Source organism: Bos mutus, chromosome X, assembly GCF_027580195.1.
Source record: "Bos mutus isolate GX-2022 chromosome X, NWIPB_WYAK_1.1, whole genome shotgun sequence".
In the NCBI taxonomy this organism is placed as follows: domain Eukaryota; kingdom Metazoa; phylum Chordata; class Mammalia; order Artiodactyla; family Bovidae; genus Bos; species Bos mutus.
In genome coordinates this window covers 29,260,327-29,280,696 of record NC_091646.1, presented here as the reverse complement: position 1 = coordinate 29,280,696, position 20,370 = coordinate 29,260,327, and the positions used below count along the sequence as shown (strand labels likewise).

General features: G+C 44.9%; 1 protein-coding gene and 1 non-coding gene across 2 annotated transcripts in view; both read left to right on the top strand.

Annotated features, from left to right (window-relative positions):
• The first annotated feature begins 1,401 nt into the window (after nucleotides 1–1,401).
• IL13RA1 (interleukin 13 receptor subunit alpha 1) overlaps nucleotides 1,402–20,370 on the top strand; it is a 77,715-nt gene continuing 58,746 nt past the window's right edge. The window contains exons 1-4 of the mRNA XM_070365545.1: nucleotides 1,402–1,575; nucleotides 7,636–7,775; nucleotides 13,509–13,647; nucleotides 14,902–15,022. Of these exons, the coding sequence (XP_070221646.1) occupies nucleotides 1,497–1,575; nucleotides 7,636–7,775; nucleotides 13,509–13,647; nucleotides 14,902–15,022 (479 nt within the window). The 5' untranslated portion in view covers nucleotides 1,402–1,496. The remainder of the gene's footprint in view (nucleotides 1,576–7,635; nucleotides 7,776–13,508; nucleotides 13,648–14,901; nucleotides 15,023–20,370) is intronic.
• LOC138986566 (small nucleolar RNA SNORA35) lies at nucleotides 6,211–6,338 on the top strand. The gene has a single exon (XR_011463379.1). It is a non-coding gene; the product is annotated as a small nucleolar RNA SNORA35 (small nucleolar RNA).

The window sequence follows — 20,370 nt, the reverse complement described above, 5'->3', positions numbered from 1 at the left end:
TTTAAAAGATTACCCTCCATTTACAGTTATTACAAAACATTGGCTATATTCCTTGTGGTGTAGAATACGTCCTCGCTCCTACCTAACACCCAGTAGTTGGTACCTCCCATTCCCCTACCCCAACCACTAGCTTCTCTAGAGCTGGTGGGTCCAATCAAATCACCAGGATTTTATAAATGAAAAAGGAAGGCAGGAGGGTCAGAGTCAGAGAAAGAGATGTGACAAAGGAAGCAGAGGTCTGAGTGGTGCAGGAAGCAGTCAAGGAATGTAGCAGTCTCTAGAAGCTGGGAAAGGCAGGGAAATAGATTGACCCTCACACCCTCCAGAAGTGAACACAGGTCTGCCTACAGCTTGACTGGAGTCCGATGAGACTTCTGACCTACAGGATTCTAATATGAATATCATAAAACTGGGTGGTTTAAAGCCACTAAATTTGTGATAATTTGTTACAGCAGCCACAGGAAAACTAAAGGGTTCTTCCTCCATCCTCATCATCCTTAATCCTCACAATCACCCACTTTCAACGTATTCAGTGCGTACTTTTCCAGCTCACCTTCCATCTCCCAATATATATCTGTAAAAAAGAAGTGTATAGAAAGTTGGCTGTGAGTTTTTAAAAATCCAAGTACATAGCATGGTACTCTGTTGTGCTCAGATGCTCAGTCCTGCCTGACTCTTTGCGACCCCATGAATTGTAGCCCGCCAGGCTTCTCTGTCCATGGGATTCTCCAGGCAAGAATACTGGCCTGGGTTGCCATGACCTCCTCCAGAGGATCTTCCCACCCAGGGATCGAACCTGGGTCTCCTGCATTCCAGAGGGATTCTTACCAACTGGCCCACCAGGGAAGCCCAGTATGGTACTGTCTCTCATATTTAACATTTAGCTTTTTTCTTTCTTTCTATGTTCAACTTCACATTATGTATCACCAGCTCTCAAATATACCTTCTGTCCCGTTCACAAAGGAGGCTTCCACCAAGTGCCCTCTTTGGTCTTCCAAGTGCACCCTGTGAAGTCAGGCCTGGGATTTCTAACCCTGGAGTCAGAGTTTTAGGAAACAAGGGCTCAGAGGCCAACGACTGCAAGCTGAGACTCAGAGGCCGCCCTGCCCTGCCCGGGTGCTCGGCTGGACACGTCCGAGGTTCCTCCGGGCTGCACACAGTTCGCACCGAGCCGGGCGGCGCAGAGGCCTGGCCGCGACGAGGTCGGGGCCGCTCTGCCTGGCCGGCGATCGAACTCCCGGGGCGCGACGGAGGCTCGGCTGCCGCGGGGCCAGGTGTCGCGCCTCGGAAGCCGCTGCTGGAGCCGCGGGCGCCCCGCCCCTCGGCCGGCGCTGGCCGCGGGGTTACCTGCGGCCGGTGGGCGGGGCGGCCCTTCCCGTCTGCGCCGGCCCCCCCTGCCTCCAGGGCGGCGGAGCCGGGAAGTGGGAGAGGGAGCGAAAGAGGCGGAGACTGCGGCGGCTGCAGCCCGGCCGGGCTCCGAGCGAGCGGGGGGCTGCATGGAGCGGCCGGCGCGGCTCTGCGGGCTGTGGGTGCTGCTGCTCTACGCCGGCCGCGGCGGCGTGGCTGCGCCCGCGGGTGAGTTCGGTCCCCAGCCGGGGCAGCGGGAATCGCGGCCGAGAGGCCCGCCGGGGCGCCTGGGGCCGAGGGCCGCGGCGGAGTCGGGGTCGAGGGCCCTCTTCGGGACAGCCCGCGGCCGCGGCGGCAGGCGCCTCCCGCGCCCGGCTGGAGCTTGGGGGACCCGGGGCGACCGGGCTTTCCCGGATCCCGGGCGGCGGGGGCGGCGGGGCGGGAGGACGACGACTTGTCGCCGCACTTCCCTTGGTCGTCGGGCAGCGCCGAGGAGCCTGGCGCTAAGGCCTGGGGCCCGAAAGGAGTTCGCGGGGTCGGGGGCGGGAGTGTCCCCGTGGCCCGGAGCGGGGATGAGGGGCTGGGAGCCCGCGGGGACGGCGACCAAGGTCCGGGAGTGCGGGTGACGCGCCGAGGCTCCTTGCGCGGCGGGTCCAGCGAGGTGGCGGCAGTCGAAGGGAACCTCTGAAGCGCCTAGTCCCTGTAGCAAAGGACGGGTCTCCTCTGGCGTACAAGAAATCCATGGGAAATCCGGGGCACCATCCGCGTGGAAGCCTTTTTCTTTAGTAACCTTTGTATTTTGGAATAATTTTCGATTTACAGAAAAGTTGCACAGATGCATACTCTTCACCTGGTGCGGCCATTTAAATGAACCAACCAGTTACTGTGAAAACTTGTGGGGAGGGGCACTAATGAATTCCTGAGGGACAGCTTTTGGCCTGAGCGACCTTCTGGACGTTTTTTTGGTGAAGATAGTTAGGTTTTATTGTCACGTTGACACAAACACCCACAATTTGTTTATTGCTTTTTCAGCCAGTGCCTTGGGCTTTGAAACCCAAGTTGAAATGTTGATTAGGAAACTTGGATGCCCTCTATTGATTCAGTCAACAAAACCTATGCCCACTCTGCGTGCCTTGTGCCAGGCAGTGTTCTAGGGGCAGAGAATACAGTGATGAGCAAAACAGAGCAAGTCCTTGCCCTTTGGAGCTGGTATGCTATTGGTAGAGTCAGCTTAAGCGGGGGGCGGGGGGGGGGCGGTAAATTATAAGGTCTGTTAGAGGGCAGTAAGTACTATGGAGAAAAACAAAGCAATCTAGGGGTTTGCCATTGTAAATAGGGTGGACTACGTAGACTGCCACTGAAAAGGCAGCATTTGAGGAGAGACTTGAGGGAAGTTTGTAGTTTGCCAGTTATTCATTCAAGTGCCTGCCTTCTTTAGTACTGAGCCAGGTGTTGTGCATTGGCTTAGAGCCTTGGAGTATATTGTGTAATCTTGTGTTCCTGCTCCTAGTTCACTTGGGGGGATCTGATTTCCATATCATGGGGCAGCTACAGTGCAGAGAAGGGAGGGGGGTCACCTTTCCCTTCGGTTGTTGTCACTGAGTTATTCAGTCACGTCCAACTCTTTTCCGACCCCATGGACTGTAGCCCTCCAGGCCCCTCTGACCATGGGAATTTCCCAGGCAAGAATATTGGAGTGGGTTGCCATATCCTTCTCCAGGGGATCTTCCCGACCCAGGGATCAAACCCGCATCTCCTGCATTGCGTTGTATTGCAGGTGGGTTCTTTACTGCTGAGCCAGCAGGGAAGCCACCCATCTCTGTAGTCTCCTGATTGTCACCGTGCCACTGCAGTCCCCTCCCTCCTCCAGACTCCCTCTCCTACACACCTCACACCTGGAACAACAAACAGCTGACTCTAGCTGATACTGGCAATCCCCAACTAATCAGTTTTGTCACAGAGGTTCATTGGCGACTTGGTTACTTAGAAATACAGAAACTTTTTCCCATTGGAAATATTGATACAATTGCATTAAGATATGGAGGGGGGAAAAAGGCAAAACAAAACAGGGGACTTGACTGTTATAATGGTCTGACCTTACCCAGCTGTGGGACTTCAGGACTGGTCATTTCCCTCCCTCGTGCAACAGTGTTCTCTGTGAAAGGAGGTTGAACTCCATAAGGTTTAAGGGCTCCTCCAGCTCTAATCGTTTGAGTGTTTATAAAAATGATTAGGTTACCAGCTTAGTTTTAGTCTGTGTAGATTGGTAAGCCCACATTGTGGCATTCTTAATAACAACTAGCATTTCTATAGTGCTTACTCTATGCCGGGCAGCGCTCTAAGTTTTCCACGTGACCTATTTCAGCTTTCCACAGAACCTCTCCTGTTGGTGCTGTTACCATTCTTGTTTTGTATAGGAGGAAACAGGCACGGCAAGGCCCAGAGGCTTGCCCAGAGTCTCGTAGGTGGTAGACTGCAGGAGGGAGCTAGGCTGCTGACCCCAGCAGTGGCTTCCAGAGACCGTGCCCCTAACCACTGCACTCATTGCCTCTCTCTGCAGAAATGAGGAGAGTCCTTGGCTGGGAGGGGAGCTGGGCCTCTCCCAGAGCAGCAGGGCAGGCCTGGTGGGCATTCACGCAAGTATGTACAGGCCATTGGTAAAAAGCGAATGATCATGTATTGGAGACTTGCTTTATGATTGCCAGACTGTGTAGTCCAAACAATAGGTACCACAGGCATTCAGAAGAGGGGAAACTGAGGGCTGGGAATTCTGAGGAAGAACTGAAATTTGAGCTAGACTTTTAGGGTGGGTGACATTTGAGTTGGTGGAGGAGAAGTTACTCCCAGTTTGGGAGGCGAGCAGGAGCACAGGCCCAGAAGTAACGGTGGTGGTGCCCCTGTGGGCTCAACGAGGAGTCCGGCTTGGCAGGAGGGTGTATTGGCCAAACCAGTCAAGGCAGAAGGGCTTCATTTGCCCTTGAGGCTGAGTTGGGGTGCAGAGGGAGGGAAATGACACTGGAAGAGAAGTCAACAGGGAGACTTGACTGAGTGTGGGGCTGGAGGGAGAGGGGACTTGCCAGAGTGCAAAGCTCCGCAGGAATCTAGGATTGGAGGTGGCCCCTAGAAAGATGGGTCCTGCACGCCTTCTGTCCAGGCTCGGGCCTGACTGCTGTATGTCTGCCTGCCTCACGGGACACAGCAGAGCACCTGAGTATGATCAGGATAATAAGAGAGGTGTTGCAAGGAAAGCACTGAAAGAGGTTGATGATTAAGATGTAAAGGAAGGAGATGGATGACTCACGGTAACCTGTGATTTCCTTGACTTTTCCCGACATACGCATGCTTCTGCCAGTTCCTGTGACTGAACGAGAGACAGCACAAGCTTTGAGTTAAGCCTTATTATTAGAGACAGCATTGATCGTATTCATTCAAAATTAGAGTGGAATCTTGCGCTAGATGACCATACAGACTCACTTGAGGTTTGAAGTTTAGTCAAGGGTAGTTAACTTGAGTCCCCCTGGCTTTCCCACTCCCCTTTCCGGCCAGTGATCAACCCCTAAGAAATGGTTGGAATTAGGTGCCTAAGAAAAGTTTATCAGGCAGATAAGCTTGTTCTGTCTCTAAGGCCATGGGCAGATTATCAATTCCATAGAAAACCAAAGCAACCATTCAGAACTGTTGGTCTCCTCAAAAAGAAAGAAAGCACATAGCATGTATTTACATAGCCCTTATTCTGTGCCAGGCACTGTTTGGGGCTTTTCATCTGTCGTAACTCATTTAATCCTCATAATAACCATTTTCTTTGGGTATAATTATCATCTTCATGTTATAGATGCAGAGAGAGGCAGAGAGGTTAAGTAACTTGCTGGCTAGTAAGTAATAGAGCTGGCATCTGAGTTCAGGCAGCCTGGCTCCATAGTCTGTGCTCTTAATCACTACACTACGCTGAAACGAAATGTCTTACAGATGAAGAGCTGTTAGAGAGCTTTACAAGAAGCACAGTCTCCACTTGTTTATGAGTATGTCTGGATGTATTATACCCACATACATGTATTCAGATACGTTTAAACATTTGCAGATTGCATTTAAACTTTCTGTGAGTGTGTGTGTTTTAAATAGGAAGTAGAAGAATCTCAAGAGAAATGGAAGGAACTATTAGGGGAAAAAAGGATGGCAGAGAGCCATAAGTACCTAAAATGTAAACGAGTTAGAAGATCTGACTAAAGGATGTTTGTGTGTGTGTGTTAGTCGCTCAGTCGTGTCCTACTCTTTGCGACCCCATGGACTGTAGCCCACCAAGCTCCTCTGTCCATGGAATTCTTCAGACAAGAATATTGGAGTCAGTTGCCATTTCCTTCCCCAGGGGATCTTCCCGAGCCAGGGATCTACTTCAGAACAAATGGGCAAAAAAGAAATCCATTTGAGAGATGGGAAATAGGGGAGGCTAATATTCCATTAAAATACCAAGGTTAAAAGATAGATTTTAAAAAGTCTTAAACTACCTTGAAAATTGGGGTATGATTTAAAGTGAACCATAAATAGGTAATATTTTTATTGTGAGGGCTTTAATTTCTGTGTGGGAGTGGGAGGTGGGTGAGAAGGCAGTATGTCAGGAAGGGCTAAACCAGCTATCCTGGACTTTTGGTGCAGTGCATTTCTGGAAACTGCACAGTAAGGGAGTTAATCCTAAAGTAGAGTGTGGTCTCCAGTAGGAACAATGTTTTCATTAAAGGCTGTATACCTGATAAATGATTTGTCTTCAAAAATATCATTGATGTGATGTCAGAAAGGCCAAAATGGAATAACTGTATATCAAGTCCTAACTTAAATCCTAACTTTTAATCACTTAAAATCTTAACTTAAAATCATTGTCACCTGACCCATTGGTGCCCCCTGGCACCAGCTGTGTTTAAATGCAGTGCAATAGGAACTCCCTGCTTCTACAAGGACTTGGCCTGCTATGGGCTGCTCCTCCCCACAGCTGGGCCTTTGGTCTACCTTTCAGAAATGCTAATGGTAGTTGAGTCAGGAATGGTGGGCTGAATATTGAGAATTCATGGCCGGTGCAGGCTGCCGTGTAGAAAACTGATTTTGCGGGGAATCACAACTACATAGTGCCTGTCGGGTTGATGTTTTGGGACAAATGGCATTTTTTTGTTCAGTTAAAAAGGAAGGTAATGCTATAAATATTGCATATCATGTAAGAGGCCCAGAGCACTCCAAAGTGTTGGCATAGAGTATAAAATATAACTACCTATTGATAAGTTAATATAGCTGTAGTTTTTAAGTAATTAATAATGATTAAGTTTCCATTAGTTTAAATAACTGAGTTTTGCAATAATTTTCAACTTATAGAAAAGTTGCAAAGATAGTACAGAGAAGCCCTTATCCAGTCTCCTTGCGGCGGGGCGGGGGGGCGGGGGATGATTTTGGTAGTCCTGGCCTCAGGAGAAGTTCTCAGGAAAGTTTGAAATGATATTTCCTTTCCCTCTCTGTTTCCTTCCCTGCATTTGGCAGAAGCATGAAAACTCCTTTCCCTGGTCCTAAAGCTGAATCCAAAATAATAGAGTCAGTAAATACTTGGTGGAGACAGTGGTGGGTTTTCTCCAAATGAAACACATTTTTCAAGACATTGGTTCACTGTTTCTCCTCTTCTCTTCCCTCTTCAGATTTGCCAGAGCTACAGTTCCAGCTGTTTAGTGTCAGACCTCAAGGGAGCAACCAGGGCTGTTAAATCTCTCTCTCAGTACTTCTTTGGAATAGTCATTAAAAAACAATTACCAGGTCACGTTAGCAAGCACAGTTAAAGATGAGGCACTTCAACACATTCGCAGAACTGCTGAGAGGGAAGTGTCTATATGGAGTGCCCTTTGGTGAGCAAGTGTAGGGGACTCCAAATACCCACAGGAGGAAAAGTTGGATGTTTAAGAATATACTGTCCTCTGGGTTCACTCTATAGCAGATGATGCGGAATGGGAGCCATACTTCCTGGGTTTGCATCTCAGCTCTGTCATTTACCAGCCATGGGATATGGGGCAAGTGACTCAAAGCCCTTGTCTTGGTCTCCTCATCTTTACAAGCTGATAGTCCCTGTCTTCTAAGGTTGTGAGGGCTGAGCAGATTCGTTTGTGGAGAGTATTTATGATACTACCTGGGTCAGTAAATGTTAGCTCTCATTAACTCAGTTTTATGATTCCTGGCCTCTAGGACTTGGAGGAAAAATGAAATGAACCACTGAAAACACTGGCTGCTGTTGATAAATGTGTTTCCTGTGCTTGATTTGAACAGAATCTCAGCCACCTGTGACAAATTTGAGTGTTTCTGTTGAAAACCTCTGCACCATCATATGGACATGGAATCCTCCTGAAGGAGCCAGTCCGAATTGTAGTCTAAAGTATTTCAGTCATTTTGGCAACAAACAGGATAAGGTAAGTTTTCTGGAACAGATCACACTGATAAGGTAAAGTGATCAACTGTGAGTTGGAGCTAAGAATGAGCTACATTCTAATCTCACTTCAAAGTGGGGTTTTTAGAGTCGTGTCCAAATTTTTTTTTTTTTCACTTGCATCTTTTTTTTTTTTAATTTTTTTTATGTGGAAAATTATGAAAACAACTATGTCCAAAACTGAACATCAGAAAATATTTGCTAATCAAATACAATTGAGGTTATTAATCTCTTAGGAAATATTAGGTATCGTTGTCTAGTAGGCACTCCATAAATAATTAATTATGTTAAAATTAGTTCCTATAGGCACTCCATGAATAATTAATTATGTTAAAATTGGTTTCTGTGTTGTTGCCTGAAGCATTGTATTTATATAAGACTCTCAGTTTCTCAGGGAATTTTCTCATTTACCATCCATTAATCACATGCACAGGTAGATATGCAAGATCTATGTGTTGCCAAAGAAAATAGCCATGACAGGTGGGATTGACTAAAAGATTCCCTGATGTTTGAGGAAAAATGAGAGAAACTTTCAGCTTTTCCCAGTTGGATGTGCAACCAATTTCAGTGAATTTTTGTTAACAAGATTTCAGATTCTTTATGATAATCGTATTTAACTTAAATTTCTCTTAAGAGCCTTATTGGTTTGTAGCCCCTTATAATTGACAGGTTCCTCAAAGCATCATATTGTCTGTTCAGAACTGTTTTATACCTGTATACACTCCTTGGTTTCTGCATCTGCAGACTCAACCAACTACAGGTGGAAAATATTCAGGAAAAAAAAAAAATCCCAGAAAGTTCCAAAGCAAAACTTGAATTTTTCAAACTGTCAACTATTTCCATATCATTTACATTGTACTAGGTATTATAAGTCATCCAGAGATTAAGTATAGGAGAGGATTTAAGTATAGGGCAGAGGTCATATGCAAACACTGAGTGAAGTGAGTGAGGAAGTCGCTCAGTCGTGTCCAACTCTTTGCGACCCCATGGACTGTAGCCTACCAGGTTCCTCCGTCCATGGGATTTTCCAGGCAAGAATTCTGGAGTGGGTTGCCATTTCCTTCTCCAGGAGATCTTCCCGACTCAGGGATTGAACCCAGGTCTCCCGCATTGTAGGCAGACGCTTTACCGTCTGAGCCACCAGGGAAGATCCAAACACTAGGCCATTTTAAATAAAGGACTTGAGCATCCACACATTTTGGTGTCTACAGGAGGCCCTGGAACCAATGCCCCTCCCATGTAAGAGGGGTGATTCTTCTTTCAGTGTGTGGGTGGGGAAGATGGAAGATGTTTGGGGTTGAGTTTGCCCAGGATTTTGAGGAGGCCAATGAGAAGTTGTTATTAATGACAGTACTTCGGCTCAGTGAACTGTGGAATCATCACGTCCAGGCAGTTTGGTGGCAGGAAGAGTCCGGAGAACTAGTTAGTGCACCATGCAGCTAGCTCAGTGGCCTGGGGTAAAGTCCTTAACCTCTCTGAGCCTTCATTTCCTTGTGTGTAAACTGTGGCTTTATACTTCTCTGGCTTGCTGGGACACCAAAACTAATGTATGGGAAAGCTTAATGAAGTGAGGATGAAATGGGCTCTCCCTCCCGAGGGGAACTTGCTAATCTGCCTTCCCACAGAGGTGTTAATTGTAGTTTAGATGTCGATTGATAAGAGGCTGGTCAGTTCCAAGTATTTGCCTTTTAAGAGAGGTCCTCCAAATGCGGAAGCCAGTGAAACTCTGGTAGACCAGTTCCCCTTTTCACACTGTTGGCTTCCTCTTGTTCCGAAGGATGGGCCTTGGACAGTTGGAGTCTTAGTGACAGCTTCTGGTAGTTCAGCCTTCAGAAATTACAGGAAAGACCCTTTTTAGTGTGTCACCTAAATAATCTAACTGAAACCCCCAAGAGAGGTCACCATCTTTCTAACAGGGCCTTGTTCAGTAGCCTGTCAGCCATGCTCAAGGATGAGTCAGCTAGATATGCTGACATGCCAGCCTAGAAATGGGGCTGACTCCTTAGTATAGTTACAGAAACTTAGACATAAAAGTAACTTTAGGAGGCAGTCGAATCAGAATTGGGTTGGAAATTTTGTCTTTTCCCCTTTCAAGTCTTGTGGCCTTAGGCAGGCAAGTCATTTAACTTCTCTGAGCATGAGCCTCCATTTTCTTATTTGTAAAATGCTGGGGTGGGGCGGGGGAAGGCTAGTAAAAGTACTTACTTCGTATGAATGGTGTACATTTATGAAAGGAGATAATGTTTGTGATATACCTGGTACAGAGTTTGTGTTCAATAATTGTTAGCTTTTATTATGATTACTGTTGGATCGAATCATGTAAAATTGTTTCTTTTATAGGTCATCTGTATGGTTGAACTAGTATTATTGTTTAATCTTGGTCCCTCCCTTTTGCTCCCAAAGAAACCTATAAAGGGTGGCCTCTGCCTAAGGCCTACTCATTTATTGCAGGCATTTGCAGCATTGAAGGCTACCAATGTCAGGACCGTGATAAACACAGATTATCCCTTCCAATCAGTGATGGGGGATTTCCTGTCTGGTCCTTTTGAAGTTTACAGTCCTGAGTCTGAGAGTCAATGGCAGGAGAGATTTTCTTCCCCTCACACTGTCCTTTGAATATAGCATTAATGTCGTGAGACCACACTGGGATGTATATATTGTTATTGTTTAGTCACTAAGTCGTGTCTGACTCTTTGCAACCCCATGGACTGTAGCCTGCCAGGCTTCTGTCTCCATGGGATTTCTCAGGCAAGGATACTGGTGTGGATTGCCATTTTCTTCTCCAGAGGATCTTCCTTACTCAGGGACTGAACCCATGTCTCCTGCTTGGCAGGTGGATTTTGTTCCACTGAGACACCAGGGAAGGCCCATGCTTTGAAGCATATTGATGCAGTGGCATTATAATAGTTTGTATGTGTTATGGTGTTTTTGTGACCATCTAATGGTCCCAAATTGCTAAATGAGGTAAATCATTGAGGTCATTTTCAGTCTTCAGATTGGAGAAACATTAAGATGAGACATAGAGAATCGTAGAAAATTTTTTTAAATAGAAGACTAGTCCAAATGGCTGCCCTCCACCAGTGTTTTAGCAATATCTAATAGGATCGGGCCTCAGATTTTAGATTTCTTTCATCATCAAGAGACAGGTGAGTCTCACTCGGTGAATAAATTAAAAGGCTGTTGTTCTGTCTAGGCATCCAAAGAAGCTAAAGATCAAGCTGACCCCCCTTTCCTTCTGAGAAAGGATTAGGAATTGGGAAAGCTGCAACCTAGCCAAATGAACATTGGTCTTGAGGGGGAAGGATTGGCTCAGGACTCTGGCCTTGATTTTTGATTAATTTTCAAAGGAGCCCAGACTCTCTGAGGGGTGGAGCATAATGTCATACAGCAGCTACCAGTTGAATGAGTCACCACAGCCGAAAGTCACGTGGGAGCCATCAGACATACTTCATCAAGATCTGCTGGGAGGGATTTGGTTCCTGGTCTGATAGAGGCACACTTGATGTGGCAGTCATTGACAACTGGGATTCCTACTTTATTCATGCCAGTTTAATATTATTTGCCTTGAGCTTCAGAAGAGAATTTTTTTAAAGTATTTTCTTTTCCCCTACCATGTCGTTTCTAAGTTATTTTATTATTCATTTGCCCAAAACAAAAGGTTCAGATTTAGGTACTAAAGTATGTTTTTAATTTAAGAAATTCTATTTATTAAAAATATTTGCGTAATAAAACTCAGCCCACTCACTGGAACAATATCTAGTATAATAACTGAGATTTTTCATTGATGATTCTCACTGATGGCATTTGACCATGCATTTTCCCCTGGGTGTCCTCAAATGGCAAACGCAACTTCCACACAAGAATTATCAAGGATTCTTGGTCAGGACGGCTCCTTCAGGGGTATATGGGACTTTTGCTGAGTAAAATAGTGTGGTTGGTGAAATGTGCATTCAGAGCTTCCCTGCCGTCATCACCAAAAATCCTGGGACTGGTCGTCAGTTTCACCGGTTGAGAAACCTTATTTCCTCAGCACACATTCATCAACGCAGGGCCAGTTCCTTACTTCATCATGGGAACAATAATGCCAAAGCATTCTCAAGAGTGTTTCAAGAAACCTCATTTCCTCAGCATGTATTCATCAATCCAGGGCCAGTTCCTTACTTCACCATGAGAACAATAATGGTGAAACAGTCTCGAGAGGCTTCTGTTGGCACAGCTGGTATGTTCCATCCCTGTAGGCAGCAACTGTATGGAAAGCAAAATGATAAGTAGGTTCCTTGGCAAGGAGTCAGGAATTTGTTGTGAAAATGTACTTGGCTCAGAATAGCTGGAGGCACCACTGAGGGTAGGCATGGCTTTGCTGCTGGGACAAACTGACTCAATGTTCATGGACCGAATCACCTTTTCTCCCCATCACAATTTTGTTTGCAGACATTTCTTTTTCTCTTTTTCCAGGGCTGACCAACGAACTCCTCTTTTAGAGTGCTGTCTTGCCTAGTCCTTAGAGCTATTCAGTATCTCATAAAGTGTTGTTTTTTCCCTTGTGTCTTTGCTATGGTTTGTTGCTTGATGATTGGCTGGCTACCTCTCAGAGGACATCCTTGGGTCCTCATTTTGAGAGTCTCTCACAGTCGCCTTCATGCTCAGCTGCTGGCAGGCATGTGAAATGGCAGAGTAGCCCCTTTAGAGTGGTAGATAGAGGTAACACTGACAAAATTTCCTCTTCATGGCTCTCAGCACGTATATAAAAGGAAATGCTGTCTCCAACTTGAGTCAGAAAATATTACAAAACAGGAAGCGCCTTGGAACTCTGATTAAAAGCAGCTCCATTCTTAATAATTCCAACTCTGTCACCTTGGAAAATGTGAATTTCCTGAAGAGTCCTTTAATCTCATTATTCTAAATCATAATAACAAGACTTGTGATTTTTATCTGTAGGCTGTCTGTAAGTTGGCTGTGGTTCCACAAAGCTTATCTACCTTTCAGAATAAGAGTGTGCTGCACTCAGTGCACGTGTCAGCCCTTATCATTCCTATGTTTATGTGAGATTGTCAAAATGGTCAGTGCGGAAAGATGTTTGGTGAAAAAGTCGTTCCTCAGCCCTCAGGCTCCTCTTCTTTACTTCCTCTCCTCAGAGGTGACCAGAGTTGCCAGGTTCTTAGACCAGTTCATTTGACCTTAATCTTGATGTTATACTACGTCTACTTGGAAGTGAATTTTTATAATCTCACTGTGTTTCCTTTGAGTTTGCTCTTAGACAGTTGACATGTTAGCATGGTAGGTTTAGAGAAAATGTCATGATGTTTATACATGAAAATGTGAGGAACTGTCTCTTGTTTCTACCAAGGTTTCTCAATGGTGGCACTACTGCCATTTAATGTAGGGTAATTCTTTGTTGTGGGGGGAGGGAAGGCTGTCCTATGCCTTGTAGAGGGTTTAGCAGCATCCTTGGCCTCTGCCCACTAGATGCCAGTAGCAATTCACTCTGCCCCCGCCCCCCCCCCACCAGTTATGACAACTAAACGTGTTTCTGGACATCAACAAATGTTATCAACGGGGGGGAGAACAGAATCACACCCAGTTGAGAATCACTGAACTGCATACCATTTACTAACTTTTCATTTTCTTTACACATTTCAACATGCAAATGTTTTATTACATAAATGTATTTCTGTGCATTGGCTACAGCAATACCTTTTACATTTCTTTACCTTAGAAAATTGCTCCAGAAACTCATCGTTCAAAAGAAGTGCCCCTGAATGAGAGGATCTGTCTGCAGGTGGGGTCCCAGTGCAGCACCAATGAAAGTGAAAAGCCCAGCATTTTGGTGGAAAAGTGCATCTCGCCCCCTGAAGGTAACAACCAAAAGCACTATCTCTTGGCATTTAGAGAATACATCCAAATTATCTACCTGCTTATGTTCAGTGTTCATTAATTCATTCCATTTTCAAACACTTGAGTCTAATAAGTGTCAGGCACTTGTACTAGATGATGACAACACACTGATAACTGTGAGATGCTCACAGACAACTTGAATGACCATGCCTGGTAGTTATAGAGTACCGACTAATTTGGAAAGTAATACACACTGGCACACCCTCACATGCACACATGCACGCGCACACATGCCTTTCCCCTGAATTGAGCTTCTTAAGCTTATTCTGTGAAATGACAAAGGTGTGTATTATTATCCTGATTCATTTTATGAGGAAAAAGGAAACTGAGTGAGTTGCTGTAGATCTTCAGATCCTAGATCCAGTGCCTTAAAAAAATAACAAAAATATTATTCAGTATGGGTAAGAGGCTGGGAGCATGGTTTATAACAACTTAACCTCCCCTATTCTCATTTCCCGAGGAGTTTAATAATCTGAATAAAGCCTAAACTGTATTATGACCAAAAGGTGGTTGGTGATACAAAAAATTGTATTATGGCAAAAAGTAGCCTTTTAAGGATCACGATAGATAGCAGGTTTGAATTTTAAACAAAGGCATTTAATTTAGAGATGTTATATCGTAACTTAAAAGGCTTTCTAAAGGTAGAGATTTCAGGTCAATAAGATTTTCTGGCTCCTAAGACCATAACACCATAACACGCAATAGGAAGTGACTAAGAGTTATATTTTGTTTACCTTTCCCCAAATTGCTTCAAGAGGAATGTTTGTTTAATTTTTAAAACAAGATGTGTCAGTATTGCTCAATTGACAAGAAGGTAAATTATAACTCAGTAAATGTATTTTTTTAAACAACAAGTAGATATAATGGTTGTTTATGTTTTCACATTCATTTGGGAAACTTCCTAGTCATTTCCTATGATTGAAATATTGTTTGACCTTTAAACTCTCTCTCCAGTTAGGAGTACAAGAGTTAGGGTCCCTCAATAGTAAAGATGTCTTCTTAATCTGAGGAGATGAGAGAGAAAGTTGTGAGCAAATTAGATTTGGGTTTTCTCCCTCCTGGGTGCCTTCTGGGTCAAATGGGACTGAGAAGTTAGGGGTCAGCTTTCTGGAGAAGCAGCCTGAAGCACCCTCATCACGCCCAGCCCTCAGAGTGATTGGCTAGCTGGCACTACAAGGCGAGGACAGTTGTGAACTCTTAGCTGGATGTTCTAGGTGATCCTGAGTCTGCTGTTACTGAGCTCCAATGCATTTGGCACAACCTGAGGTACATGAAATGCACTTGGCTCCCTGGAAGGAATACAAGTCCTGACACTAACTACACTCTATACTACTGGTGAGTATGGACTGTACACTTACTTACTGCAGAGGGACTGACTGTGATTGCATTGGGAACCTTTGAAGCTAACCTAGTTAAAACATAAACAGAATACCCTATTCCTTTCTACAGTTTGCTCTAATGAAAAATGCATCTGCTCTTGGTGTCTCATTAAAAAAAAAAAAAAAAAAACCTTAACAAATAATTATAGATCCACTGGTATGTTGCAAAAAATATCCAAAGAGATCCCATCTACCCTTCACCCAGTTGCTTTCAATGGTAACATCTCATATATATGGTGCAGTATTAAAACCAGAAAATTGACATTGGTACAGTCCACTGACCTTATTCCAATTTCACCAGTGTTCCGTCCAGGCATTTGGATCTGTGTGTAGTTCTATGCAGTTTTATCATATGCAAAGATGTAGAACAGTTCCATTACCACAAGGATCCCTCTAATTGTCCTTTTATTTATTTTTAAAAATCAGTTAATCTGTTTGGCTGCACCTGGTCTTAGTGGCTACATGATAGATCTTTAGTTGTGGTATGTGTGTCTAGTTCCCTGACCAGGGATCGAACCCAGGCCCCCTGCATTGAGAGTGAGGAATCTTAGACACTGGACCACCAGGGCACTCCCAAGTTGCCCTTTTATAGCTACACCCACCTCCTTCCTGCACCCCTCTCCCCACACTCCTCTCCCCCAAGTCTCTAACCTCTGGCAACCACTCATCTGTTCTCCATCTATAATTTTGTCATTTAAAGAATGTAACAGGAACAGAATCATACAAAATATATTAATAACTGTCAGAGGCTGACTATATTTTTCAGTCTCTGCATAATACTCTGGAGATCCATCCAAGCTGTTGTATATATCAATAGTCCATTTCTTTTTCTTGCTGTGTGGTGTTCTATGATATGGATGTATCAGTTTGTTTGACCTTTTATTCACTAAAGGATATCTCGGTTATTTTCAATTTTTTTGCAAGTATGAGAAAGCAGTTATAAATATTCATGTTCAGGTTTTTATGTGAATATCACTTTTCAGTTCTCTGGAACAAATGCCTTAGGGTATAATTGCTGGATCATATGGTAATTACACATTTAGTTTTATTAAAAAACCACCAAATTATTTTCTAGAGTAACTGTATTGTTTTACATTCTCACCAGCAATGTATGAGTGATTGGTTTTTATCTTTCAAAAGGAAAATTATATCATTCCCAGAGTTAAAAAGTAGTTTACTGCCCCAGAGAATAACTTGTATTTCCTATGTGTGACTGTATCTACAAAATTTGTTAAATTTCTAAATTAATCTTTCATTATTTCCTTTCATTTGGAGCCTAGAATTGATTATTAACAACAGAACAGGGAAGAAAGAACCAGGTTAATCAACTGAATTTAGTAAAACCTGAGCATACATAGTGGCTAAAGCTCTGAATGGTGAGCAGAAATAAGAAACCCGTCTTTTTACTCCTGAAGCGTCATTGTAGAGGTGACAGCGCTGGACACGGTAGTTTATATACAAAGAAGAGTGCGTGATGGAGGCTTGCAGAAGTGCAGACAGGCGTGTGAGGAGTGAGGGTGGAGCTTGGCATGGTGGTGGAGCGAGGTGAGAGGCATTGCTGAATGGGTGGACTGCCCAGATGGGGAAGTGTCTCTGAGGCTGGAGGCTGGCGCTGAGGCAGAATGGTCTCAGGACTGGGAGTATTTCGTTTATGTGATTCCAGGTAGGGAAGCAGGAGGTCTGATGTTGGCAGGGTGCCCTGCACCTGGCCTTGTCCCCCCATCTGTCATTCATTCAGACTGTTTCTGAGAGAGTGGGGTATGGAGGGCCACATCCAGAACTTCTGAAGTTATAGGATGAACAGGGCCTTTATCCTGGAATGTCCATTTTGCCCAATGACTGGATGAAAAGTATGAATATTTTTGGTATGTGACGACCCTCGTGGCTATATCATGGAATAGGACACCAAAAAATCACATGAATTTTTGAACAGAAACCTCCCAGGTGACCTGGAGGTTGGCATTCTCTCTCTTCCCCTGTCCCCAGAGGTGCTCCCAGGCAAGTTGAGGGGCACTGCAGGCGAAGGCAGACAGCATTGAATTCACGTGGTTCAGTCTGGAGTCCCCCTGACTCCCCAGTACAGATCATTCTCATGTGAGGTCTGCAGTTTCACTTGCCTGCTGGTGGTACCTGTTGCTTCTCCTTTACTTTAAGCCCTTCAGTGGTTCCTGGCGCCTACAGTCTAAAGTCCAAACTCATCAGCAGGAGCAACAAAGCCTTTTATGCTCGCTCTCCTAACTGGCTCTGTCGCCTCAGTGTCATCCTGCACCCACCACCCAACCCACACTGAACTTCTTTCAGTTCCTCAAACTCACTCTTCAGACACTCAAACAGAAGAGTGGCATACAGACCCAACATTCAGGCAGAATAGTGGAATCACTCTGCATGCCCTTGTGGCCCAGGCCTTGCCTGTTCACCTGGACGCTTCTAACTTGTCCTTATCTCAGCTCAGGCACCTCTTCCCTTCCAGAAAGCCTTCCTTGACCTCTCTAGCCTAGGTACGTGCCCGGTTGTCATGTACCATAGTACCTTGTACTTTCCTGTGTCATAATACTCAGCACATTGCAATGTCATTTCCTGTTTACTTAGTGGTCATCCTCTCCAGGCTACCGTCTCCCTTGAGAGCAGGGGCTGTGTCTTATTCCCCCACACCCCATGCCTGACACATGGGAGGTGCTCTGTGAATAGGTTTTTGAACGTTTGGTAGTATCCAAAGTTAGACAACATTCAGGATTGGGGTGAGGACTTAGGGGGCAAGGATAAGCAACTCAGGAGCATTATAATTCAGGAACAAAAAGAGAGAAGGATGGAGTAGATCTGCCTCCCCAAGAACTAAGCCTTAAAAGAAGCAGCCTGGCCCTGGTAATGTTTTGGTGAAGTCTGGAAAGAGCCGTTACTATAGGCTTAGGATCCCTGAGTTTATTATGCTATTAATTCCCCTTGCTTTTCCTAGAGTTGTTATTGGTAAAATCACAGGGAAAACCTTCAAAGAATCTATCTTTAGCAGGGACAGGGAAAGGAAGGGAAGAAGTCTTAAAACTTTGTCTCAGTCCACAGCAGACCGTGCAGGAAAGTAACCTAAATATAGAAATTAGGGTAGCTCTGAGGCAGATGATAGCCTAGCCCTTGGAGTTCTTATTAGACAAATTTAGGGAAGTGCCTTGGAACGTGTTATTATTTAGTGGCTCAGTGTGTCTGACTCTTTTGCAACCCCATGGACTGTAGCCCACCAGGCTTCTCTGCCCATGGGGTTCTCCCAGGCAAGAATACTGGAGTGGGTTGCCATTTCCTCCTCCAGGAGAACTTCCAGACCCAGAAATCAAACCCACATCTCCTGCGAGTCCTCATTACTTATCTGTTTTATATATAGTAGTGTGTCGTGCTCAGTCACTCAGTTGTGTTTGACTCCCTGTGACCCCACCAACTGTAGCCTGCCAGGCTCCTCTGTACATGGAATTTTCTAGGCAAGAATACTGGAGTAGGTTGCCATTTCCTCCTCCAGGGGATCTTCCCGATCCAAGAATCAAACCTGCATTTCCTCCATTGGCAGATGGATTCTTTACCCTTGAGTCACCTGGAAAGCCCCACCTTGGGGCATATACCAGCACAAAATGAATCTTACTGCAGATTACAAAACTAGCATCCCCTCTGGATGAATAAATTATCAAAAACTGGCCCAATCAAATAAGAAGGCATTCTTCTTCCTCTGGACCAAAGTGTTCAACTTCAGGGCTGATGCAGCATCTTACCAAAGCTGACCGCAGACGGTGCTTGGGCTGGTTGGCTGGCTTTCAGCCCTTAGTTCATACTGTGGTGCAGGGATAAGCTACAACCATGGGATGGCATCCATCCCAAGATAGTGGGGGTTCGCTGGCACCCAGAGGTGGGGGGAATGCAGCAGGGATACCACTTCTTGTCATACACATTCCCAGAGTCGGTCATCAGCGTGGACTCTTCCTATAACATAGACCTGTACTGTCCAATACAAGAGCCACTAGTCACACATGACTGTGTTTACATTTTAATTCAAATTAATTAAAATTAAATCAAATTAAAACTTAAGTTGCTCAGTTTTACTAGCCAGTTTCACATATGGCTAGTGGCTCCTGTACCAACAGCACAAATTTCCATAATCCCAGAAAATTTTATTGGACAGGCTGGTATAAATTCTGTATCTTTTGCCCTTACCACCTTATTCTCTTTTCTGGAGCCATACTGCTTGGGTTCAAATACTGACTCTCTTACTAGCAGTGTGATTTGGGGCAAGTTACTTCTCTCTCAGCCCCAGTTTTGTAATCTGTAAAATGGGAGTAGTAACAATAGTGCTGCCTCTTAAGGATGTTTTGAGGGCTGTTATATGAAGAGTGTTTGGAGTTGGCCTAATTGCTAACATCTGTAGAGTAACCATGTAATGAAAGTGAAAGTGAAGTCGCTCAGTCGTGTCCAACTCTTTGTGACCCCATGGACTGTAGCCCACCAGGCTCCTCAGTCCATGGAATTTTCCAGGCAAGAGTACTGGAGTGGGGTGCCATTTCCTTCTCCAGGGGATCTTCCCAACCCAGGGATCGAACCCGGGTCTCCCGCACTGCAGGCAGATGCTTTACCGTATGAGCCACCAGGGAAGCCCATATAGCATGCAATACGTGCTAGCTATATGGTTTTTTATTATTCATCCCCACTCCCTTGAGGATGCAGCCGGTACACAGAGCTGACCTCTTCCACCACCTCACAGAATTGGCACCTAGCCCACCCCTGTTCCTCCCCACTCTCCCCTGGAGAGATCCTTTCCAATCTAAACCACAGAAGAAAGACACGTGGCTCATTCATTATCAAACAGTCAGAATTGGTTGAAGTACCAGTTTAAAATCACCTCAAACAAACTGCGAGAGACTGTTTCCCTAATCTCCAGTCAGAAAAAGATGGAGTCATTTTGAAGCCCCAGGGCGATGACTTCCAGTCCTTCAGGGATAGTCTGGCATTGAAGGGAGCCTGACCTTAATAGCTACAGACTAGCCAAGCCAATGAATTTTAGGGAATTTCTTAACAAACTAATCATCTTTACAGTGCAGGAAATAGTCTTTAATTTGTCCATTTCCTCCTTCTGTCAGCAGAGTGATTGTGTGGATTTCAGTGTGTGGTTTTTAACAGGAAGCACTAAAATGCCTCCTATCTTAGGTTATCATCTAATCTTTCACAAGATTTCAAAAATTTTATCTTCAAAATCAGTATTTTCCCTTTTGTTATTTTTTTCTGAAGTACAACAAAAGATTTTTTTTACATTTCTTATCTGGATTCCATGAGAAT